Source organism: Mobula birostris, chromosome 20 (assembly GCF_030028105.1).
Source record: "Mobula birostris isolate sMobBir1 chromosome 20, sMobBir1.hap1, whole genome shotgun sequence".
Taxonomy (NCBI): Eukaryota; Metazoa; Chordata; class Chondrichthyes; order Myliobatiformes; family Myliobatidae; genus Mobula; species Mobula birostris.
The window spans coordinates 52,361,090-52,387,173 of record NC_092389.1 but is presented as its reverse complement, the minus strand read 5'-3'; the positions used below and the strand labels follow the sequence as shown (position 1 = coordinate 52,387,173).

Below are 26,084 nucleotides of genomic sequence, written 5' to 3'. Positions count from 1 at the left end.
CTGACCCTGAACCTGGTGGTGTGGGTCCTGAGGCTCCTGTACCTCCTCCCTGATGGTTGAGGGGTAATAACTGTTCCTGAACCTGGTAGTGTGGGTCCTGAGGCTCCTGTACCTCCTTCCTGATGGTTGAGGGGTAATAACTGTTCCTGAACCTGGTGGTGTGGGTCCTGAGGCTCCTGTACCTCCTTCCTGATGGTTGAGGGGCAATAACTGTTCCTGAACCTGGTAGTGTGGGTCCTGAGGCTCCTGTACCTCCTTCCTGATGGTTGAGGGGTAATAACTGTTCCTGAACCTGGTGGTGTGGGTCCTGAGGCTCCTGTACCTCCTTCCTGATGGTTGAGGGGCAATAACTGTTCCTGAACCTGGTAGTGTGGGTCCTGAGGCTCCTGTACCTCCTTCCTGATGGTTGAGGGGTAATAACTGTTCCTGAACCTGGTGGTGTGGGTCCTGAGGCTCCTGTACCTCCTTCCTGATGGTTGAGGGGTAATAACTGTCCCTGAACCTGGTGGTGTGGGTCCTGAGGCTCCTGTACCTCCTCCCTGCTGGTTGAGGGGTAATAACTGTTCCTGAACCTGGTGGTGTGGGTCCTGAGGCTCCTGTACCTTCTACCTAATGGCAGCAGTGAGAAGAGAGCATGGCCTGAGCGATGAGGATCTCTGACGATGGACACTGCTTTCCTGCAACAGTGTTTCATGTTGATGAGCTCAATGTTTGGGAGGGCTTTACCTGTGATGTACTGGGCTGAATCCAATACCTTTCGTAGGAATTTCCGTGCAGAGGCATTGTTGTTTCCATACCAGGCCGTGATGCAGACAATCAATGCACTCTCCACCACACATCTGTAGAGTTTGTATAAACTGTTATACGTTTAAGAACTACTTAAAATAAATGTAGATCATTGTAAGACAGCAAAGAAAGTAACAATTAAACAGTACAATCTAAGAATTAGACGGGGTGGTGATACGGAAGTCCGCTCCTTCCCTCTGCTAGCCTGTGAGTCACCCTCGGGCAAGGTGTAGCATCTGCTCAGCCCTTCGATCAGGGTCACGTGAACCCGCGGGAGCGGGTGGTGGATGGTCATACGAGCAGCCGGTGCAGATCACAAGTCCTGGTTCTGTGACCACTGATGCTGGGCAGACAATCTCTGAAGGGGTATTGGTAATGGGTTGGGTGGGTCACCCGTCTTGTAAAGACACACACTGCCCAGAAGGCAGCGGCAAATCACTCCTGTTGAAATATTTGCCAAGAACAATCATGGAAGGGCCACAACCGCCCGTGTTATACGACACGGCGCATAACGATGATGTCATATACCATGGCGCGGAATGATGTTGATCAACCTAAGAATTAAACAGCCCAATCCAGCAGGTCTGAGTTGAGAGGGATGTAAGAATTGAGGGGGAAAAAAAACTTCAGAGTGCAGTACAGCTCAGAAAGCATCTGAAAGACAAACATTGTCAACACTCGTCAAGTTAATTTACTGAATAAAAGAAATGCTTGGTGTTGAAAAATAAATCACATCAAATCAATTTGATTGTCACTTAACTATATACATGAATCACCCTGGTTTCCTTGAGGGAAGTTGAGGGAAGACACTCTGAAGTCTCGCCAAATTTGTGAGACTGAGGCCTGCTCGATCCCACCCCAAACCCTTGGTCTGTGTGGATGCTGTGTTATTCGTTACCCTGTTACAAATTAATGCCACAAAATAACTGACAGCACACTGCATACGATGAACGGAATTCTATTTATGAATCTTAACTAAAGGGTTAGTGAATAATAACAAAAAGAAAAGGGCCCGTTCTAATTAAACAGTCAAACGTGCACAAGTTGGAGCTCATCTTGAACTTCCCTGTCACTCACGCTCTGGGATCTCGGTCAACAGGAAAACTCACACACACACCGCCTTCCGAACGTCGCTCGCAATCCATCTCGAGCAAACAGGTCTCCCACCGGATTGTAGGCTGCGACTGGTTCTCCCCAGCGTCTTCCCTCTTCACCTCCTCTCGAACAAAAGCCCCGAAGCCCAACTTTATTGCCCCTCACCGAGAAAAACGTCCCGCTAATTGGACAGCACACATTCCACATCGTCCCTGATCTTCAACAGTAACCCGAACAGGCTGAAAGCAGAACAGGCTGCTCTCACAGAACTGCCAAAATGAAATACTGACAGCACAACGGGAAAGATGTGAACCAAGGCATTACATACGCCCAACAAGACATTGCTCGGAATCAGCGTATAAAGCACAGTATTACTCATAAAACAAATATAACACACAATAATTTAGGAAAGTAGGGATTAACCCTACAAATGAATTACATATGGATAAACAAAATAAAGTGCATAAATTAAATATATTTATTTATTAGTTGAAGAGGACGCTGGATGGACGGGTGGGATCCTTGATAATACTAAGGGCCCTGTGTACACAGCGCTCCTGATAAATGTCCTCGATGGATGGTAGGGAGACCCCTATGATCCTTCCGGGGAGGAGTCTACCTACCATCCACGCCAGGACCACCAGACTCAAAAATAGTGACTTTCCCCAAGCAGTGAGTCTGATCAACACCTCCACCCACTAACCCACCCCTCCACACCCCCAAACCACCACGACTTTATCATTTCCCGTCAGAGTCACCTTCTGTACAGACACTCCTGTGCCCAGAGTCACTTTATGGACACACAGTCAATCTGTGTGCAGTACTGTGTAAGAGTCTTAGGCACATATAACTAGTAATTTTATGTATTACACTGTACTGCTGCAGCAAAAAAAACAAATTTCGTGACATATGTGAGTGATGATAGGAACACACATCAAAGTTGCTGGTGAACGCAGCAGGCCAGGCAGCATCTCTAGGAAGAGGTACAGTCGACGTTTCAGGCAGAGACCCTTCGTCAGGACTCGCATCTGCAGAATTCTTGTTGTTTGTGTGAGTGATGATAAACCTGATTCTGATCTGGGTCTCTATTGTGGACTGAGAGTGGGAAAAGGGGAAGGGAGAGGGAAGAGTGGGAATAGGACAGGGAGAGGGGGAATCACGGTTGGGAAAAGGTGGGAGGGAGAGGGGAAGCACCGGAGAGACGTTCTGTAATGATCAATAAACCGATTGTTTGGAATCAAATGGCCTTGCCCGGTGTGTCTGCACCTGCACTGTTCCCAAGCCCCGCACCCCCCCCCGGCCCCCTGACACTTCTTCTCTGCTACCTGTCCCACACCCCTCCCGAGGGCGCCCCACCCTCGCCATTCCCGAACGTCCTTTGCTCCTTTTTTTTTTGGAAGTTTGTTTGATCGCTGAGCTTGGCAAAATATCTGCCGACGTTTCGGCCGCAAACCATTCGCCAAGCTCAGCGATCAACCAGACTTCCAGGCAGCCAAACACTCCGCAATATTTCGAGTCCATTGCTCCCGCGAGATGTACAAACTCGCTGCTCCAGGTTGACTTTTGCACAGTGTATTTCACCTGCCTTATGTATTTATTCTGTTTTTTTTATTATTGTGTTCTTTATCTTACTGTGTTAAATTTTTGTGCTGCATCGGATCCGGACTAACAAATATTTTGTTCTCCTCTCCACTTTGTGTGTTGGGAATGATATTCAGCCATCTTGAACTCCAGCATCTGCCATCTTGTGGGCCTGTAATGTGCTGTAGATTTTCTCTCTCCTACGTTCTATGTCTTGTGTCTCTGATCAAGAGCTCTGGTTTAGACACCTCGAAGCATACAAATCTGCAGGACATTACAGGCCCTTCGGCCCACAGTGTCATGCCAACCATGTAACCTACTCTAGAAACTGCTTAGAATTTCCCTACCCCATAGCCCTCTATTTTTCTAAGCTCCATGTACCTCCCTAAGAGGTTCTTAAAAGACTCTATCGTTTCCGCCTTCACCACTGTCACCAGCAGTGCATTCCACGCACCCACCACTCTCTGTGTGAAAAACTTACCCCTGACATCCCCTCTGTACCTATTTCCAAGCACCTTAAAACTGTGCCCCCTCGTGTTAGCCATTTCAACCCTGGGGAAAAAGCCTCTGACTATCCAGACGATCAATGCCTGTCATCACCTTGTACACCTCTATCAGGTCACCTCTCATCCTCTGTTGCTCCAAGGAGAAAAGGCCAAGTTCACTCAATCTATTCTCATAAGGCATGCTCCCCAATCCAGGCAGCATCCTGGTAAATCTCCTCTGCACTCTCTCTATAGCATCCACATCCTTCCTGTAGTGAGGTGTTCAGAACTGAACACAGTACTCCAACTGACTAAGGTCTTATATAGCCGTAACATTACCTCTCGTCTCTTGAACTCAGTCCCACGGTTGATGAAGGCCAACACGCCTTCTTAACAGCACTGTCAACCTGCGCAGCAGCTCTGAGTGGCCTGTGGGCGCGGACCCCAAGATCTCGCTGATCCTCCACGCTGCCGAGAGTCTTAACGTTAACATTACATTCTGAACTCTCATTTTAACACACTCAGGAGATGTAACAGGCTGTTCTTTGCAACCCTCTTGCCAGGAGCAGAAGTCTACTTTCTAGTGGACTGCACCGACCTCCAGGGATGTCCGTCCTTAAGGAGCAGGCGGTTTGACAAGATTATCTTCAACTTCCCTCACTGCGGCCGGAAGGCAGGAGTGAAAAAGAACAGAGAACTTCTGGCGAAGTTTTTTGTGAGGTAAGTCCGAAGCCAAGGGTGGGCAGGTCTCTCTGCTCGGTGGTGGGTTTCCAGTTCAGCTCAAGTCAGCGTCCTCCTCCTTCCTCCTTCCCCCTTTCCTTTCCAGTCCTGACGAAGGGTCTCGGCCCAAAACGTCGACCATTTATTCCCCTCCATAGATGGTGCCTGGCCAGCTGAGTTCCTCCATGGTATGTGTTGTTTCAGATTTCCGGCATCTGAATTGGATTGAACTGACTTTATTTCTTGCGTCCTTCATATACATGAGGAGTAAAAATCTTTACGTTACGTCTCCGTCTGAATGTGCAATGTGCAATTTATAGTAATTTATAATAAATATTATGTACAACATGACAGTCAGTATAACATAGAAATACAGTTGTGTCAGCTTGAATTATTCAGTCTGATGGCTTGGTGGAAGAAGCTGTCCCGGAGCCTGTTGGTCCTGGCTTTTATGCTGTGGTACCGTTTCCCGGATGGTAGCAGCTAGAACAGTTTGTGGTTAGGGTGACTCGGGTCCCCAATGATCCTTCGGGCCCTTTTTACACACCTGTCTCTGTAAATGTCCTGAATCGTGGGAAGTTCACATCTACAGATGCACTGGGCTGTCCACACCACTCTCTGTAGAGTCCTGCGATTGAGGGAGGTACAGTTCCCATACCAGGCAGTGATGCAGCCAGTCAGGATGCTCTCAATTGTGCCCCTGTAGAAAGTTCTTAGGATTTGGGAGCCCATACCAAACTTCCTCAACCGTCTGAGGTGAAAGAGGTGCTGTTGTGCCTTTTTCACTGCACAGCTGGTGTGTACAGACCACGTGAGGTCCTCGGTGATGTGGATGCCGAGGAACTTAAAGCTGATCACCCTCTCAACCCCAGATCCATGGTCTGTAGGGGTGAGCCCGTCTCCGTTCCCCCTGTAGTCCACAACCGGCTCCTTTGTTTCTGCGACGTTGAGGCGGACGCTGTCTGCGTTAGCGTTGTTCTTCTGACGCTGGGTATCGTTTTTTGTTCTGTGGCTTTTCAGCCTCGTGGCTCGACTTCACCCCTGCACTTGTTGGGCGACTGGAACGTTTCCTGGGCCCGGAATGTACCAGAGCGGAGGCAGCGTGCGGTGGAAAGAGGAAGGCGGAGAAACTTAGGGCCTGTGTCGTTTCATGCCCCCGGCAATGCCAGTCACGCTTCACTCCCGGACGAGCCCGACACCACCTCCGCTCGCTTTGAACGGGAGCACAGAACTGTGGCTGCAGGGCCCGGCGACAGTGTGGTCTCTGTCTCGGGAGGGCAGCGTCAGGCTGCCTTTCACCAGGCGGAACCCTTGCACGGCCCCGAAGGAGTTACCTGGCCAGGGCCCTGAAAACCCGTGCCAACCAGCAGGCGGGGGTGTTCAAAGACATTTTCAAACTCTCAAAGGTTTTGAAGGTACATTTAATGTCAGGGAAATGCATACAATATACATCCTGAAATTCTTCTTCTTCGCAAATATCCACGCAAACACAGGGGTGCCCCCAAAGAATGAGTGACAGTTAAATGTTAGAACCCCAAAGCTCCCCCCCGCTCCCCCCTCCCACGCACAAGCAGCAGCAAAGCAACAACCTCCCCACTCCCCCACCAGCAAAAAAAGCATCAGCTCCCCCCACCGAGCACTCAAGCGTCATAAAAGATACAGACTTGCAGTTACCCCAAAGGCTACCCGTTCACCCGGTATTCAACATACCACAGGCTCTCTCTCTCTCTCTCTCCCTAATAAGGGAAAAAGAGGTGTCTCCGTTTCACAGCGAGAGGGGAGACATAACAAACAACACACATAAAAGTTGCTGGTGGAACGCAGCAGGCCAGGCAGCATCTATAGGAAGAGGTACAGTCGACGTTTCGGGCCGAGACCCTTCGTCAGGACAAGTGTGTGTTGCTTGAAATTCCAGCATCTGCAGATTTCCTCGTGTTTGCGTTTTTAAAATAACAAGACAACTCGCCGGTTTAGGATGTTAGAAGTCCATTGCGTCGCCTTTTCCGAGCTCTCTGCCCAAAGAACTCGGGTCTCTGGGCACACGGCCAGCAGCCAGCTTGCTGCTTTCGATCTTCTGTGTACTCCCACCACACACCGATTTCCTGCAGAGGCACCGACCTTGAGTCCGCCCACCTCCCCCCAGAGCCACGAAGAGCCTTGGGTATATCGAATAGCGGCCAGTCGTGGCACCCTGAAAGTGGGTCCCATTCCCACGAAGAACCGAAGTCAGCGTGTAACTGCAGGTCAGGGTCTTCTAAAGAGCCCTGAAGGGGGAGAAATAGGGATATTGTAGATGGAAATATGGCTGTTTCCGACGATGCAAGCAAAGAAGTTGCTGTTGGGCGCCATTGTCTCCTAAGTTGCGGTCGGAAGCCCCCACCTGCTTTATAAAGGGCAGCAATCGTACCTGTGCAGGGTGGGCTGTCTTAACGACTGTCGCCCAGTAGCACTCACATCTACGGTGATGAAGTGCTTTGAGAGGTTGGTCGTGGCTGGAATCAACTCCTGTTTCAGGGGGGTAATTTGCCTGTCTAGGTCTATGGCGGACACGATCTCATCTGGTCCTCACATGGCCTTGGGCCAGCTTTGGGCATTGCAAGTGCCTGTGTCAGGATGCTGTCTGTCGTCCACAGCTCCGCGTCCTAACACAGCCATTCCTGCGGTTCTGACTGGGGAAAAGAAGGACTCCAGAACCTGGGCCTCTGTGCCTCCCTCTGCAACCAGAACCTCGACCTCCTCACCGACAGACCGTGACCTACACGGATCAGATAACGTCTCCTCCTCGCTGACAGTCAGCACCAGCGCACCTCTTTTTTTATTATTTACAAAATTCTTTATTACAAATATCGGTGCTATACAACAGCGGTCCCCAACCACCGGGCGGCAAGGCATGTGCTACCAGGCCGTGAGGAAACGATACGAGTCAGCTGCACCTTTCCTCATTCCCTGTCACGCACTGTTGAACTTGAACATAGGGTTGCCAACTGTCCCGTATTTGCCGGGACATCCCGTATGTTGGGCTAAATTGGTTTGTCCCATACGAGACTGCCCTTGTCCCGTATTTCCCCCGCTAAGGTAGAGCGTTCCTGTGAAACCTTTCGTGCCAAAATGGCGTGAAGCGAAGAAGCAATTGCCATTAATATATATGGGAAAAAATTTTCGAGTGTTCCCAGACCCAAAAAATAACCTACCAAACCATACCAAATAACACGTAAAGCCAAAAATAACACTAACATATAGTAAAAGCAGGAATGGTATGATAAATACACAGCCTATATAAAGTAGAAATAATGTATGTACAGTGTAGTCGGGAAGATTAAGTCAAAAGCGATTTGTGGAAAAAAAAATCGGCAGGTACGCGCAGGCGCACGCAGGTGACCGTGCAAGGCTGCATGGTCATGGCAGTCTTTCTCGGGGTAAACACTGTCCCGTATTTGACTGCTACTTTTGTCCCTTATTTAGGAGTGAGAGAGTTGGCAACCCTAACTGTAAAAGACATGTTGAGGTGAGTTTAACCCTACTGGAACACCACCACCACCCCCCGCCCCCGACGGTCGGTCCGCAAAAATATTGTCAATATTAAACTGGTCCGCGGTGCAAAAATGGTTGGGGACCCCTGCTATACAATTTATACAAAACAGTGACTAACACAATTACTTCACTACAAATAGACAATACACATTAAACCAAAACATTACCATCTTTATCAATGATGGCAATTACCTCCTGTGGAGCCCAGTGTTCCCAGAATGCCTCTGTGGTCGCCATGTTCCTTTTCAGTATTTACCCGGGCACGGACATACCCCCTAAACATTGCCAGGCAGTCTGCCCGGGGAGATCCTCCCGCCACCCGTTTCCAAGACCCACGGATGGCTGTTTTCGCCAGCCCCAGGAGCAAGTTGACAAGGACATCGTCATCCCTCCATGCCCCTGCTCCTTACTGGATGACCGTATATAAATAGGGTGGGGCTAAAATGCAACCAGAAGGCGAGAAGCAGCCCACGCAAATACGCAAAAAGGGGCTGCAGCCTCGCACACTCCATGCACGTATGGTACACGGTCTCCTCCAGCCCGCAGTTTAGCCCACTGCTCTACTCTCTCTACACCCGGGACCGTGTGGGCGAGGCACAGCTCAAACACCCCATCTGTAAACTCGCTGACGACTCATCTATTGGCAGAATCTCCGATGGTGACGAGGAGAGCACGCAGGAGCGAGATGGATCAGCTGGTTGATTAGATTATGAGGACACGCAGTCCTCTTTCATTGTCATTTAGTAATGCATGCATTAAGAAATGATACAATATTCCTCCGGTGTGATATCACAGAAACACAGGACAGACCAAGACTGAAAAAACTAACAGAAACCGCGTACACACAGTGGCATGCAAAAGTTTGGGCATGCCAGTCAAAATTTCTGTTACTGTGAATAGCTAAGTGAGTAAAGGATGAACTGATTTCCAAAAGGCATAAAGTTAAAGATGACACATTTGCAGCCTATGTGGACCCTGTGCAGTAGCAGCCCCCACCCCCCGTCTCCCGTATCAGCCGGCTAGACTGCAGATACCGCGTAGGAAAGGCCCTTTGAGCCATGCCAGGCAGCAACCGCCCCTTTAACCCTGATTTAACCCAATCAGAGGAGAATTTCCAATGACCAGCTGACCTGACCCGCCACACCTTTGGACTGTGGGAGGAAAGCGGGAGAGATCCAGGGGGAAAAAAATCCGCGCATTGCGCAGGGAGGACCCACAGGGAGTCCGCATGGAGGGCACCCGGGATTGAACTCTGAACTCTGAACTCTGGAATGCGTCCTGCAAACCGCTAAGCTAAGCGTTTGCAATGGTGGGGGGGTGGTGACAGAATCAAAATCAGGTTCTATTATCACCGAGGCGAGGTGAAACCTGTTGTTTTGTGGCGGCAGAGGCGTGAAATCACCAGAACGCAAAAAATAACTAAATAGTGAAATTAAGACAGCGGTCCCCAACCACCGGGCCGTGAGGAAACGATATGAGTCAGCTGCACCTTTCCTCATTCTCTGTCACGCACTGTTGCACTTGAACATAGGGTTGCCAGCTGTCCCGTATTAGCCGGGACATCCCGTATATTGGGCTAAATTGGTTTGTCCCTTATGGGACCGCCCTTGTCCCGTATTCCCCCCGCTAAGGTAGAGTGTTCCTATGAAACCTTTTCGTGCCGAAATGGTGTGAAGCGAAGAAGCAATTACCATTAATTTATATGGCAAAATTTTTTGAGCGTTCCCAGACCCAAAAAATAACCTACCAAATCATACCAAGTAACACATAAAACCTAAAATAACACTAACATATAGTAAAAGCAGGAATGGTATGATAAATACACAGCCTATATAAAGTAGAAATAATGAATGTACAGTGTAGTCGGGAAGATTAAGCCAAAACCGATTTGTGGGGAAAAAAATCGGCACGTACGCGCATGCGCACATCATATATGCGCACGTACACACGTGCGCACACAGGTGCCCGCACAAGGCTTCATGGTCATGGTAGTCTTTCCTGGGATAAACACAAGTGTCCCGGGATTTGACTGCTACTTCTGTCCCTTATTTGGGAGTGAGACAGTTGGCAACCCTAACTGTAAAAGACATGCTGAGGTGAGTTTAACCCTACTGGAACACCACCACCACCCCCGCCCCCGGGTCGGACAGTCCGCAAGAATATTGTCAGTATTAGACCGGTCCGCGGTGCAAAACAGGTTGGGGACCCCTGAATTAAGAGAGGTCTAGTGAAGGTGGACCGTTCGGAAATCTGATAGAAGTTGTGTGCCTTCAGGCTCCAGTGCCTCCTCTCTGATGGTGGTAACGAGAAGGGGTTCATGTCCCGGATAGTGAGGGTCCTTCGGGATTGATGCGGCCTTCTTGAAGATGCCCTCGGAGGTGGGGAGGGTTGTGTCTGTGCTGGAGCTGGCTTATCGCTGATCTATTGGCGAACCACGGGTGCGGCCGGTGGGGGAGCTCGGTCGTAGTGAGAACTAGGCCTCAAGCCGCAGGCTCGCCTGCTTACGCCCATCCAGGAGAGAGGCGTTGGAGTCGGTGCTTCCCCCTGCCACCCCCCAGTGTTCTCTTGGCAGAAACACGCTGCCTTGTGTTTGACTGCAGACTGCTGTAACTTTCCTGGACTCAAGGGTTTGGACTGTATTTTTTTTCATTATGTGTATTGTGGTGGTTGGCATCCGGCTGTCTGGAAGGACAATGGGTGACAATCGCCATCATCACAAGGTTGGGCGGAAGGTACGGAGATCCTGAGATACCCCAGTCGTCAAGATCCCCCTCTCGGCCTCACCGGTGTAGCCCGAAGGAAAGCTTATGAAGCAGTACGTTTGTCACCAGCTCGGCTGCAGGAGCTGCCGGGAGGATGTTCAATGACATCAGGGGGCTCCACTCCGGATTTGCTGTCTGGGTTTAACTCCCGTAGACCTTCGTCTCTCCCCCGAGGCTGCCCGCAAGGCAGTGGGGGCTATTTACCCGTAGCCGGGGATCTGGTTCATGAGCACTGGGGCGTGTCCGCACGCCGGTGGGCCTGCGTGCTACGTCGTGCAGGGGCCGGACCTCCTCCCTGTCCCCTGTAGCTTAGCCTGAGTCCGAGAGGAGTTCAGTTTCCGTGTGTGTGTCGCCAGCGAGGAGGCGCTACATGAGGCTTGCTGTCCGAGAGGCTGTGTACTGGCAGGGAGAGACCGACACGTTCAGCTCCCCTTTTCCCGAGACGGCTAGACAGCGGCGGAGGCTGGAAGTGAGAGCGCCAAGCACGACACGCTACACCACCACGCCAGACGCGTCACGGCAACCATTTTGCCACCAAAATGTGTGTACTGTACAGCTAGCTTATATGTGCCTTGTCTGTGGTTTGGAATGGTGTTTTGCACTTGACTGCGGAGTAACGCTGTTTCACTTGGCTGTATTCATGGGGGGTTAAATGACAATTAAACTTGAATTTAGTCATCTTCAGGACAACTGAACTCCCTGACACCACACAGGTCTCATCACGCATGAAGTACCAGCAGCGTTATACTGTTTACTTTTTAACTTGTGTTATTTGTTCATTCATTTGTGGTAAAATTACTTTATGTGTTGTGTGTGTGAGTTATATGTACTGTGTTGTGCACCTTGGTCCGGGGGAACGTTGTCTCATTTGACGGTATACTTTATGTGTTGTGTGTGTGAGTTATATGTACTGTGTTGTGTACCTTGGTCCGGGGGAACGTTGTTTCGTTTGACGGTATACTTTACGTGTTGTGTGTGTGAGTTATATGTACTGTGTTGTGCACCTTGGTCCGGGGGAACGTTGTCTCGTTTGACGGTATACTTTACGTGTTGTGTGTGTGAGTTATATGTATTGTGTTGTGCACCTTGGTCTGGGGGAACGTTGTTTCATTTGACGGTATACTTTACGTGTTGTGTGTGTGAGTTATATGTACTGTGTTGTGTACCTTGGTCCGGCGGAACGTTGTTTCATTTGGGGCGGTATACATGTATAAATTCGAGTCATAGAAAATTTCAGCTCACCTAGTCTGTGCTGAACCATTTAAACAGCCTGCTCCCATTGACCTGCACCGGGACCATAGCCCTCCATACCCCTACCATCCATGTGCCCATCCAAATTTATCTTAAACGTTGAAATCGAGCTCACAGGCACCACTTGTGCTGGCAGCTCGTTCCACACTCTCACCACCCTCTGAGGGAAGACGTTCTCCCTTCATGCTCCCACTAAATTTTTCACCTTTCACCCTTAACCCATGACCTTTGGTTGTCGTCCCACCCAACCTCAGTGGAAAAAGCCTGCTTGCATTCACCCTATCTGTACCCCTCATAAAGTTGTATATGTCTATCAAATCTCCCCTTCCAATCTTCTCCATTCTAAGGAATACAGTACTAACCTATTCAATCTTTCCTTGTAACTCTGGTCCTCCAGTCCTGGCAACATCTTGTAAATTTTCTCTGCACTCTTTCAACCTTGTTTACATCTTTCCTGTAGGTAGGTGACCAAAACTGCACACGATACTCCAAATGAGGCCTCACCAATGTCTTATACAACTTCAAGATAACATCCCATCTCCTGTACTCAGTACCTTGATTTATGAAGGCCAACGTGCCGAAAGCTTTCTTAATGACCCCATGTACCTGTGATGCCGTTTTCAATGGATTATGGACCAGTATTCCCAGATCTCCTCTTCACTGCAGGGAATGAAGTGCCAACCCGTCCAACCTTTCCCGATAACTCAGGTCCCCCAGACCCGGCAACATCCTCGTTAAGTGTTCTCTGTACCCTGTCAACCTTATTGACATCTCTCCTGACCGAAACCGCACACACGATACTCCAAGATCAATGAAGGGGTTTGAACTCGGCTCGCGGCAGTGACAGTAAAATTCCGTTCTCTCTCTCCGCAGCTGCGCGGAGGTTCTCACAGCGAGGGGGGAAGTGCGTGTTACCCTCTGTAAGGGCCAGGGCGGCACCGGTGCAGACCAACCGGCACGAAGTTGGCACAACAGCTGGCAGATCGTCGCCATGGCGGCCGGCGCCAACTTCATTCTCACTGGGGTGCACCCGTTTGACAGCACCTGTTACGATGGCTACACCAGCACAGGCTACAGGTAGGTGGTGGTTGTCTAGTGCGCGGGTATGACCGACGCCTTCTGTATAATTTAAGCTGATGGAAATTTACGCTCACCGGCCTTTGTTTTTAGGTTAATGCAAATACAGTACCGTGCAAAAGTCTGTCATGATCAGTAAGCCAATTATTTGGAATCAAATGACCTTGTTTGGTGTCTCAGTGACTGCACCAAGCCACCCCCCCCCCCACCCCTGGCACTCCTTCTCTGCCACCTGTCCCGCACCCCTCCTGCGGGCGCTCCACCCTCGCCATTCCCGACGTCCTTTTACTCCCGCCAGGTTTACAGATCGCTCCCCGCTCCAGGTCGACAACTACAGCACCGTGTGCAGAACCCTGGCCGTACACGGGTGGCGTAGACTTCTGTGCAGTGCGGTCTCTGCCTCCACCACCAGCCCCCCCCGGCAGCGAGTTCTGCGCATTCTCCGCTCTCTGTGTCAAATAAAAACCTCCCTGTGGCACCTCCCTGTGCTTCCCTCCGGTCACTTTAAAATCACGCCTCCTTGTCTGAGCCTCCAGTTCTCTGCTCTATCTCCGTCTCTTGTCAACCTGTACACCCCTAACGTCTCATTCTGCCTCGCCCCGAAGAGAAACGCTCTAGCTCGCCCAGCCTGGCCTCGTAAGACCTGCTCTCCAACGCACGCAGCAGCCCGGCGCTACCTGAAACGCCTAGCTAAGGTCGCGTCGGTGTCGGACGCCTGAGGTCCCCAGGGTCGCTGATCTGAGAGGGTAGTTTCCCTCCCCGCAGCGTCCATCGCCCTGATGAACGGACCCTTCATTAGTCAAGAGATCCCACAGGGGTTACGGGAGGAGAGCGGAGTTGAGAGGCACCAAATGGGAGAGCAGATTCAGTGGGCCGAATGGCCTGATCCTACAATAGTAGCACAAGCACTTTCTGTTCCACTGGCCTCTGGATTAATTGGTGACGTTAACCTCACTGGGACAGATGGAGAGACCCGAAGCGTTAGCTGTTTATTCCTCTCCATAGATGCTGCCTGACCTGCTGAGTTCCTCCAGCACTGTGTGTGTGTGTGCGTGTGTGTGTGTGTTGCTTCTGTTCACAGTAACTGGGCATGACACAATGGTAACGCAGTGGTTAGCGCTTGGGGTGTCAGAGTTGGGAGTTCAATTCCGGCGTCCTCCCACAGTCCAAAACCTACCGGCTGCTTGGTCGCTGTAAGCCGTCCTGTGACCGGGCCAGGGGTTGAGTTGGTGGGCTGCTGGCAGTGCGGCTCGAAGGCCCAGCAGGGGCCGTGTTCTGCGCCGGATCTCCGAGTAAATAACAAAAGCCGGGGTGGAGCAGACCCTGTATAACAGGTGCACCTTTGCTCTTTTGTCCTTCAGGAGTCAAGATAAAGGCTTCTGCCTGGACGGGGCTCTTGCACACGTGTTCACCCGAAGCTTGCCGGTCGCCAGGTCGAAGCCCGTCGTCTTGGAGACCAGGATTGGGGATGAGCACCACTACTTCCAGATCCCGGGAGAGCTCGCTGACAAGATAAACAGGTTGGGTTCGGTGCCACGTTTTTCAACTGGGGAACAGCGCACTGCCCTTCGGCCCACAATGCTGTGCTGGCCCAATTAAGTTAGCAATCAAATGGCCGGTTAGGCCAATCCCCACTGCCTACGCAATGTCCATTTCCCCAACAATATCTTCTCTGATTTTTCTTCCTGCAGCAGCACCCCAGGGAACACATTCCAGGCACCCAACACGCTCGGTGTAAAAATAAACAAATTGCCCCTCACTTTCCCTTTGAAATTACCCCCTCTCCCTTGTGTATTGTAGACCAGATTCTGCTCGCCAGCCTCAGCTACTCTGCGGTGAATGGGCATTCTTTACCGGACAAAACAGGGTGGGAGCCCTGTACATTTCTGTGTGTCGATGGGCCAGACCTAACTGGCAGGTTCAGATCACCACGTGGGTGAAGCTGGCGATGAGCTGCGGCCTCTATCGAGGTGCTGGCTGGAACTTTTTAGGCTCGTTGGGGTGGTTTTGGGGACAGAGAGAGGGGTTAGGGGACAGGTTAGAGTTTAGTGATGGGTGTGGGGGATTTAGAGGTCGGGTTAGGGTTTAGTGACGGGTGTGGGGTATTTAGTGGTCAGGTTAGGGTTTAGGGACAGGGGTGTGGGGGATTTAGAGGTCGGGTTAGGGTTTAGGGACGGGGTGTGGGGGATTTAGAGGTCGGGTTAGGGTTTAGTGACGGGTGTGGGGTATTTAGTGGTCAGGTTAGGGTTTAGGGACAGGGGTGTGGGGGATTTAGTGGTCAGGTTAGGCTTTAGGGACAGGGGTGTGGGGGATTTAGAGGTCGGGTTAGGGTTTAGTGAGAGGTGTGGGGGGTTTAGAAGTCAGGTTAGGGTTTAGGGACAGGGCTGTGGGGGATTTAGAGGTCAGGGTAGGGTTTAGGGACAGGGGTGTGGGGGATTTAGTGGTCAAGTTAGGGTTTAGGGACAGGGGTGTGGGGGATTTAGAGGTCAGGGTAGGGTTTAGGGACAGGGGTGTGGGGGATTTAGTGGTCAGGTTAGGGTTTAGTGACGGGTGTGGGGGATTTAGTGGTCAGATTAGGGTTTAGGGACGGGTGTGGGGGATTTAGTGGTCAGGTTAGGGTTTAGGGACAGGGGTGTGGGGGATTTAGTGGTCAGGTTAGGGTTTAGGGACGGGGTGTGGGAGATTTAGTGGTCAGGTTAGGGTTTAGTGACGGGTGTGGGAGATTTAGTGGTCAGATTAGGGTTTAGGGACAGGGGTGTGGGGGATTTAGTGGTCAGGTTAGGGTTTAGGGACAGGGGTGTGGGGGATTTAGTGGTCAGGTTAGGGTTTAGGGACGGGGTGTGGGGGATTTAGAGGTCGGGTTAGGGTTTAGTGAGGGGTGTGGGGGGTTTAGTGGTCAGGTTAGGGTTTAGGGACAGGGGTGTGGGGGATTTAGTGGTCAGGTTGGGGTTTAGGGACAGGGGTGTGGGAGATTTATAGGTCAGGTTAGGGTTTAGGGACGGGGGTGTGGGGGATTTAGTGGTCAAGGTAGGGTTTAGGGACAGGGGTGAGGGGTATTTAGTGGTCAGGTTAGGGTTTAGGGACAGGGGTGTGGGGGATTTAGTGGTCAGGTTAGGGTTTAGGGACGGGGTGTGGGAGATTTAGTGGTCAGGTTAGGGTTTAGTGACGGGTGTGGGGGATTTAGTGGTCAGATTAGGGTTTAGGGACAGGGGTGTGGGGGATTTAGTGGTCAGGTTAGGGTTTAGAGACAGGGGTGTGGGGGATTTAGTGGTCAGGTTAGGGTTTAGGGACGGGGTGTGGGGGATTTAGAGGTCGGGTTAGGGTTTAGTGAGGGGTGTGGGGGGTTTAGTGGTCAGGTTAGGGTTTAGGGACAGGGGTGTGGGGGATTTAGTGGTCAGGGTAGGGTTTAGTGACGGGTGTGGGGGATTTAGAGGTCAGGTTAGGGTTTAGGGACAGGGGTGTGGGGGGTTTAGTGGTCAGGTTAGGGTTTAGGGACAGGGGTGTGGGGGATTTAGTGGTCAGGTTGGGGTTTAGGGACAGGGGTGTGGGAGATTTATAGGTCAGGTTAGGGTTTAGGGACGGGGGTGTGGGGGATTTAGTGGTCAGGTTGGGGTTTAGGGACAGGGGTGTGGGAGATTTATAGGTCAGGTTAGGGTTTAGGGACGGGGGTGTGGGGGATTTAGTGGTCAAGGTAGGGTTTAGGGACAGGGGTGAGGGGTATTTAGAGGTCGGGTTAGGGTTTAGGGACAGGGGTGTGGGGGATTTATAGGTCAGGTTAGGGTTTAGGGACGGGTGTGGGGGATTTAGTGGTCAGGTTAGGGTTTAGTGACGGGTGTGGGGGATTTAGAGGTCATGGTAGAGTTTAGGGACGGGTGTGGGGGATTTAGTGGTCAGGTTAGGGTTTAGGGACAGGGATGTGGGGGATTTAGTGGTCAGGTTAGGGTTTAGGGACAGGGGTGTGGGTGATTTAGAGGTCGGATTAGGGTTTAGGGACGGGTGTGGGGGATTTATAGGTCAGGTTAGGGATTAGGGACAGGGGTGAGGGGTATTTAGAGGTCGGGTTAGGGTTTAGGGACAGGGGTGTGGGGGATTTAGTGGTCAGGTTAGGGTTTAGTGACGGGTGTGTGGGGGATTTCGTGGTCAGGTTAGGGTTTAGTGACGGGTGTAGGGGATTTAGAAGTCAGGTTGGGGTTTAGGGACGGGTGTGGGGGATTTAGAGGTCAGGTTAGGGTTTAGGGACAGGGGTGTGGGGGATTTAGAGGTCGGGTTAGGGTTTAGGGACAGGGGTGTGGGGGATTTAGTGGTCAGATTAGGGTTTAGGGACAGGGGTGTGGGGGATTTAGAGGTCAGGTTAGGGTTTCTGTTTGGTGGAGTTCCGTCTGTTTCGGTTGACCGTCGAGGACACCCTATTTTGACAACATCTCCGGCATATCCCTCGCTTTGCTGTTAACGCAACCAGTGCTTTTCACTCCGGGCTTCGATGCTTCGATGTACCGGTGTTGATTCAATCTGAATTCCGGACGGGCCAGGCCGGGGGACCACGCACCTTTACCATCAAACCATCCACCGACGGGAGTTGTGAACTCGGTCCGCTCCGTCAAGGGTCATCTTCAAGGAGGACTGCTTCAAGAAGACCTCATCCGTCATTCAGGACCCCCTTCGCCCAAGACCTGCCCTCTTCTCATTGCTAACATCAGGGAGGAGGTACAGGAGGCTGAAGGCACACGCTCAACGATTCAGGAACAAGTTGTTCCCCACCGCTATCCGATTTCAGAATGGACATCGAACCCATGAACACTACCTCCCTATTTTTTATTCTCTCTTTTTGCACTTCTTAATTAATTTATTTTAATCTCTCTCTCTCTCTCTCTCTCTCACACACACACACACACACACACACACACACACACACACACACAGGACATTACAGTATTTATTGTTATGTATGGCACTGTACCACTGCCACATATCATAAGGACATAAGAAATAGGAGCAGGACTCGGCCATCTGGCCCGTCGAGCCTGCTGCGCCATTCAATAAGATCATGGACTGATCTCCACCTACCTGCCTTTCCCCCATAACCCTTAATTCCCCTACAACACACATAAAAGTTGCTGGTGAACGCAGCAGGCCAGGCAGCATCTCTAGGAAGAGGTGCAGTCGACGTTTCAGGCCGAGACCCTCCGTCAGGACTAACTGAAGGAAGAGCGAGTAAGAGATTTGAAAGTTGAAGTGGGAGGGGGAGATCCAAAATGATAGGAGAAGACAGGAGGGGGAGGGATGGAGCCAAGAGCTGGACAGGTGATCGGCAAAAGGGATATGAGAGGATCATGGGACAGGAGGTCCGGGAAGAAAGACAAGGGGGGGGGACCCAGAGGATGGGCAAGGGGTATATTCAGAGGGACAGAGGGAGAAAAAGGAGAGTGAGAGAAAGAATGTGTGTATAAAAATAAGTAACAGATGGGGTACGAGGGGGAGGGGGGCCTTAGCGGAAGTTAGAGAAGTCGATGTTCATGCCATCAGGTTGGAGGCTACCCAGACGGAATATAAGGTGTTGTTCCTCCAACCTGAGTGTGGCTTCATCTTTACAGTAGAGGAGGCCGTGGATAGACATATCAGAATGGGAATGGGATGTGGAATTAAAATGTGTGGTCACTGGGAGATCCTGCTTTCTCTGGCGGACAGAGCGTAGATGTTCAGCAAAGCGGTCTCCCAGTCTGCGTCGGGTCTCGCCAATATATAAAAGGCCACATCAGGAGCACCGGACGCAGTAGCCAATATATTAGAGGCCTTAATTCCCCTACTGTGCAAAAATCTATCCAACCTCTTCTTAAATATATTTACTGAGGTCGCCTCCCACTGCTTCATCGGGCAGAGAATTCCGCAGGTCCACCACTCTCTGGGAAAAGCAGTTCCTCCTCATCTCCCTCCCAAATCTTGAGGCAATGTCCCCTCGTTCTAGTCTCACCTACCAGTGGAAACAATTTTCCCGCCTCCATCTTATCTATCCCTTTTATAATTTTGTATGTTTCTGTAAATTCTCCTGTCATCCTTCTGAATTCCAGCGAGTACAGTCCCAGGCGACTCAATCTCTCCTCATAGTCTAACCCCCTCATCTCTGGAATCAAGCTGGTGAATGGAATCAGATCCTTTGGACCACCAGATAGTAATAAAACCATCAGGAATAGGAGCAAAACTCAGCCCATGGAGGTCGTTCCACCATGGCTGATTTATTATCCCACTCAACCCCACTCCTGTCCTGTTGTACATACTATTTATTACGAATTGCACATTGCACGTTTACACGGAGACGTAACGTAAAGATTTTTACTCATGTATGTGAAGGATGTAAGAAATAAAGTCAATTCAATTCTTACTTGTTTACTTTTAGAATAGAATAGAATATATTGTCATTGTTGTGGAGCAATTTAGCAGCTCAACGTTTTGCAGCATGACAAAGAATATATACATAAAATAAACTCTAAAACCTCAGGAGTGCAGTCTAAAATTAATAATATATGGATGGGGGTGTAGGTCTATTGCACACCTGCCATTCCTGGAAGTGTGATGCATTTAGCTTCCGCCGTCTTAGGAGGGGGGCAGGAGAAGGGAAGGGGGTGTTATACGTTTCACTGCTTGTGGGTAGAAGCTGTTAAGGAGTCTCTTTGTTTTCTCTGTATCTCTTCCCAGAAGGTAGAGGGGAAAACAGGTGATGTCCAGGATGAGTGGGATCCTTTGAAATACAAGTGGCCTTCTTTTGAAGTCTGCCAGTATAAATGTCTCTGAGGGAGGGTAACGTTGTGCCAATAACCCGCTCTGCCACCCTCACCACCCGCTGCAGGTCCTTCCTGTTCTGTTCTGTGCAGCTGGCAAACCACACTGCACAGCAATACGTCAGGAGGCTCTCTATAGAAGTTGATCAGCAGGTGATGAGGGAGGAGAGCGTGCTTTAGCTTCCTTAGGAAGCTTTTTTATTGTTTGCAGGATTTGTTCTCTCTTATTTTGCAGATTTGCTGTTTGACTGTCTCCGTTAGGTTGTGTTTCTTTGTGGCCAAATGCGAGAAGGTGACTATCAAGTTTGCGTGTGGCACACGCACTTTGAAAATAGATGGACTTCTGAACTTTTTTTTTTGTAAAGAAACTTTGGCCTTCCTACAGCGTCTCAGATGAATTCTTTCTTTTCTTGACAGGAATTTTCTCCAGAAAGGTTCGACCCACCCAGTGAATGTCATCAAAGACCTGCTGGTAAAGCAGATCAGCGCAGAAGCCGCCGCCCAGGAACTGGAGAACGACTTCCCGCTCCTGACCAAGTTTGACCCTGGAGACCGCTGGCCTGGGTCCGAGATTCCCGAGTCTGAGATTTACTTTGTCGGCTGCTCGAGCCACCGGGCGGTCCGGTGCGGGGAGCCAACCGGGCCTCCCTGCTGCTGGGGGGATTCTGGGGCGGCGTCCGATGGGAGCCCGGGCAGCGAGACGCCGGACGCGGCCAGGGTTCCTGGTCTGAGTGAGGCTTACTGCCTCTGTCCTGCTCTGACGGGATACCTGCCCGAGGTGCTGCGGAGACCGGACTTCCAAGCCGGGGTAATCTACACCTTGAGTGGCAGGGTCTTCAGAAGGTGCCCGATCTCCCCGCGGACGATGCCCGCTTTCCACGAGCTGCTCCTGGTGGCTGCCGCGTCACCGCTGGGCTTCTTCCGCCGGTTTACGTCTGCCGTAGAGAAGGCCATCACGGTGCTGGTGGAATCGGCCTCCGGGGACGGCCCGGCTCCCGTCGCCTTGGAAGAGGAGAGCGGCGGCGGGCGCTGGAGTATTCGCGTTACGGCCGCGGCGCCACCGGGCTGCGCCAGCGTGGCCGCCGGAAGAGTGGACCTCGTCCCGGACCCGACCCGGGGCGGGCTGGGGGTCTGCCTCGCCTCGGTGAACCTCGGGCTGCTGACCATGGCGCTGTGCCGGATCAGTGACTGGAGGCTGCTGTGGACGCGCGACTGGTGCTCTCCGTGCCACGCGGGGGGATTAAAACTGCCGCGGCCTCTCTCCGGCCTCTCGCTCTACCCACCCTCCTACACCCACGACGTCAGCTTCTGGGTGGAGCCCGGCGCAGAGCCGGCCGAGCTGGAACTCCACGCCGCCGCCCGACGGGTCAGCGGCGGGTCAGTCAAAACAATGGAGCTGATCGACAGCTTCTGCCACCCCGGGACGAACCGCAGGAGCTACTGCTACAGGCTAACGTACCAGTCGTGCGACAGGGCCCTGTCTTACCAGCGAGCACTGCAAATGCAACTCGACTTCAGGGCGGAGCTGCAGAGCGCCTTCCGCGTCGCTCTCAGATAACCCGGGGCTCTGCTTCTTCACCGCCGTAAGACCCTGACGCTCTTCCAGATCCGTTCCGGCTCTCCCCGCCCTCCCAGGCGCGTTCCCGTCTGACAGCGACAGAGCGCCACGTTTCAGCCGGGGGGGGGGGTAGCGTTGGGGAGCCGGTGGAGTTCATCGCCACGGGCGGCTGCGGAGGCCAGCCCGCGGGGTGTGTTTGAAGGCGCCACGCACGAAGCAGTGGGGGGACCCGGCGGGTCAGGCAGCATCTGTGGAGAGGAGTAAACGGTCGACGTCTTGGCGGGGTGGGGGGAGACCCTCCGTGAGGACGGGAGAGGGAAGGTGGGGGGAGAAGCTGTTTTGGCGTCACCTGAAAGAACCTGCCGAGTTCCTCCAGCATTTTGAGTGTTCAGTTCAGTTTTCGTTTATTGTCATTTAGAAATGCATGCATTAAAAGAATGATATAATGTTCCTCCAGAATGATAGCACAAGAAAACACAGGACAAACCAAGACTAAAACTGACAAAAACCACATAATTATAACATATAGTTACAGCAGTGCAAAGCAATACCGTAATTTGATAAAGAGCAGACCGTGGGCACAGTAAACAAAAAGTCTCAAAGTCCTAATAGCCTCATCATCTGACGCAGACGGTAAAAGAGAGAAACTCTCCCTGCTATGAACCTCCAAGCACCGCAAACTTGCCGATGCATTGGAAGCACCCGACCGCAGCCGACCCTGAGTCCGTCCGAAAACTTCGAGCTTCCAATCAGCCCCTCCGACACAGTCTCTCTGAGCACCATCCTCTGTCGAGCGCTTTGACCCCGCCCCGGCTGCCGAGCAACAAGCAAAGCCGGGGACTCGGGGCCTTCCCCTCCGGAGATTCTGGACCACACAGTAGCAGCGGCAGCGAAGCAGGCATTTCAGAAGTTTCACCAGATGTTCCTCCGTGCTCTCACGTCCGTCTCCATCAACTCAGGATTGTGCACGGCACCCTACTTGACAGATAAACAGACATCACCACCGGAGAGGCCACTGCGAGCTGCGTCGCGCCGCCATCTTCCCACGGAAGTATGTACCTGCTCTGGATTTGCAGCGTCTGCAGAAGCTCTCCTGGGTGTACTTAAAGCGGGTGGGGGGGGGGGTGTCCTCAATTGGTCAGAGTGCCAAAGGTTACGGGTGAAGGCAGGAGAGTGGGGTTAAGGGGGATAGGTAATCGGCCGTGGAGCAGAGTTGATGGGCCAAGTGGCCCCCAATTCTGCTTCTGCCTCTTACGGACTTCTGTACCACCACCGCCTCCTGCAGACGGGCATAACTTCCCACATTCCGTCGCCGCCACACCAGCTGCCGCCCTTGCCCTCGGATCTCCTCCTGGACTGCCTCTGACGTACACGAACTGGAACACAGGCCCTTCATCCTGTCACGCCCCTGCCGACCATCCCACTTGCCTGCGCTAATCCCACGCCCACAGAACGCCGGGGCGGTCTCGGCAGCTCAGGCACTGTCCGCGGAGAGGAGTAACTCGGCGCGAGGAGAGAGAGCAGTGCACCGCACGTGCGCAGCCCTCCGGTGAGAAATGATATCGTACCCGTTAAATAGTGGCCGTGGACAATTCTGATTTGATGGAGACAGACGTGAAAGCACAGAGGAACATCTGGAGAAATTTCTGAAACGCCCGTTCGCTGCTTTCGTTACCGCGCAATCATGAATCTTCCAGAGGGATGGCCTCAAGATCCCCGGCCTTGCCTGCTGTTGGCAACCGAGATTGAAGTCGAATCGCTCGGATAGAGATGGTGCTCGGTACTCGGTGTCAGAGGGCTGATCGGAGGCTCGAAGTTTTCGGATGACTCAGAGTCGGACTGTGGTCGGGCATGGCAGGGAGAGTTTTCTTCCTTCTCCCGTCTGCGTGAGATGTGGGACTTTCGAGAAACTTTGAACTTTTTTACTGTGCCATGGACTGTTCTTCATCAAGTTGTGGTATTGTTGCACTGTTGTAACTATATGTTATAATTATGTGGGGTTTGTTAGTCTTTCCGGTCTTGGTCTGTCCTGTGTTTTGTGATATCACACCGGAGAAATATTGTATCATTTCTTAATGCATGCATTACTAAATGACAATAAAAGAGGACTGCGTGTCCTCATAATCCAACCGGCCGCGGCGTTCTGGGAGCGAGACCATTCCTCAGGGCTGGAAAGGAAGGGGAGAGTGGGAGAGGACTGCAGGCTGCCAGGTGAAGCCAGGTGATTGGAGGGGAAGGATGAAGTGAAAAGCTGGGAGGTGATAGGTGAGATCAGGTGAAGTGGGGTGATTGGGGGGGGTGAAGTGAGAAGCTTGGGAGGGGGTGGTGATAGGTGGAAAAGGTAATGGGCTGTAGAAGAAGGAATCTGATAGGAGAGGAATCTGATCTCCCCTCACTTAGTCTCACCCATCACCTGTGTGCTTGTTTCTGCACCCTTCCTTTCCAGCCCTGAAACAGCCCGAAACATTGACTGTGAATTCCTCTCCATAGACGCTGCCTGACCTGCTGAGTTCCTCCAGCATTTTTTGTTTGTGTGTTGCCCTGGATTTCCAGTATCTGAAGAATCTCTTGTGTTTATTCCTCTGCACAGATGCTGCCTGATCTGGTGGGTTCCTCCAGCGTTTTGTGTGTGTGTGTGTGTTTTGCACTGGATTTTCAGCATCTGCAGAATCTCTTGCGTTTTTAATTCCACATTCCTCTGTGGCCTGACCAATAGTTCCTGTCCAGATTGCCTCTTCGAAGTTGTTATTGTCCCTACTGCCTCCGGCAAGCCCGTTCCACCTGTGCGACCCCCTTCAAAACTCCCGCTTGCCTTCCACTGATCCTATCCGGGTTTGGGTCGGTATCCTGCTGTGACCTCAGAACTGGTCCGGTTGTGATGTGCTCCCTTCTGGTCATCTCCGGCTACCATCAACAGTAATAATTGTAACTAGCAAAATTTCACCATAGCTTTAGAAAATTTTAAAAAACCTCTTGGAAAATGTGTAACTCAGGTGGTTGATGGTTGGGCCGGGCTGTTCTCTGATCTTGGCAAATCCATTTGCAAACGTTTCGTCACCATAGCAGGAGACATCATCAGTGCACTGTCCACTTGTGGTTTGCCCTCTGAATGCTCGGCCTCAGCTGACTGAAGCTCAATTGTGACACAGGAAGGGGGTCCCGTCACTCAGCCCAACTCATGCAAAGTGTTTCAAAGTTGAAAAGTACTTTTGTTGACAAAGTACGTACGCGCCATCGTCTCCTAACTTGAGATTCATTTTCTTGCAGGTATTCACAGTCAACGTTTCCTCTAACAATGAGCTACTGACTTCCATTCTGTGTTTATTGTTGCAATTTGTAACAGCGTTGTAACTTGAAATACTGATGATGTAAATGCATAGAAGCTCTAAAACGTTTTCAAAGTAAAGACATATTTATTATTTTGAATTTGTGGATTCTATTTATTAACAATTACAGGGTGTTTCACAGTTATATTAACATAGATCTTAAAATTATATTAACATAAATACAAAATTATATTACCAATTTCAAAATTATGTTAATATTATATTAAAAAAATTCCAACTGTGTGGCAACAAAGGCTATGTGCACAGGGGCATTTCAGTTACTGCATGACCACACGCCCGCACAACCTAGGGGGAACAGTGTCACAGTAGAACAAAGAAATACAATAGAATCTATGAGAAACTCCACAAAAAGACTGACAAACCCTGCAAATACCAAAAAATAAAAAATAAAATCACTCTCGCCCTTTCTCAGAACTTTACCTTCAGGTATTTTGAAACAGAAGGCAGTCGGTAATTTGAGGGAAGTACTGGTAGAAATCTGCAATCAGAGGGACGTAGAACCGCGCACTGAAGTTGGGCTGATCTGTCATGGTTGAGCTGGTGAGCCCTTGGTCTGGCCTGCTAGTTCATGTTTGCTCCATTTTTTTTTGTAATTTATTTTTTGTTGAAGTTCGTCATCAAACAAAACTTTCCATAAGATGTATTTCAGATACAGTACATATATATCATATAGTCATATTTGTCACAAATCTCCACATAATATTTAACATAGAAAGGAGAGGAAAGAAAGAACAATCAAAAGAAGAAAACTATGTACAAGGTAGGGAGTGATCTTTTTTATATATTCATTGACTTGTGAGAATAAAATCAGGTGTTATGTAGTTAAACCATTTTTCCCAGTATGAATCAAATTGTTCCAACTTATGATTAACAGATACTGTTATCTTCTCCATTTTGTAAATGTCCATTGGAATTTCCATCCATACATTTAAAGTTGGGCTCTCCTGTGATAACCATTTCCTGGTAAGGGTCTGTTTACCAGCCACCAGCAGTACATTCATTAAGTATTTATCTCTTTTCAACCATTCTTGAGGTACATACCCAAAATATATGGTCTTACTTACTAAGGGTATTTCACATTTAAAGCTGTTTTGTAGGGCATTGTGTATCCCACTCTG

At 50.8% G+C, this 26,084-nt stretch overlaps 1 protein-coding gene across 4 annotated transcripts in view; it reads left to right on the top strand.

The window, feature by feature from the left end:
* fdxacb1 (ferredoxin-fold anticodon binding domain containing 1) overlaps positions 1-22,145 on the top strand; it is a 32,454-nt gene extending 10,309 nt beyond the window's left edge. For all 4 annotated transcript variants that reach the window (XM_072238560.1, XM_072238559.1, XM_072238563.1 and 1 more), the window contains exons 4-7: positions 4,511-4,667; positions 13,085-13,288; positions 14,650-14,808; positions 20,479-22,145. In XM_072238560.1, the coding sequence (XP_072094661.1) occupies positions 4,511-4,667; positions 13,085-13,288; positions 14,650-14,808; positions 20,479-21,619 (1,661 nt within the window). In that variant the 3' untranslated portion in view covers positions 21,620-22,145. The remainder of the gene's footprint in view (positions 1-4,510; positions 4,668-13,084; positions 13,289-14,649; positions 14,809-20,478) is intronic.
* The last annotated feature ends 3,939 nt before the right edge of the window (positions 22,146-26,084 follow it).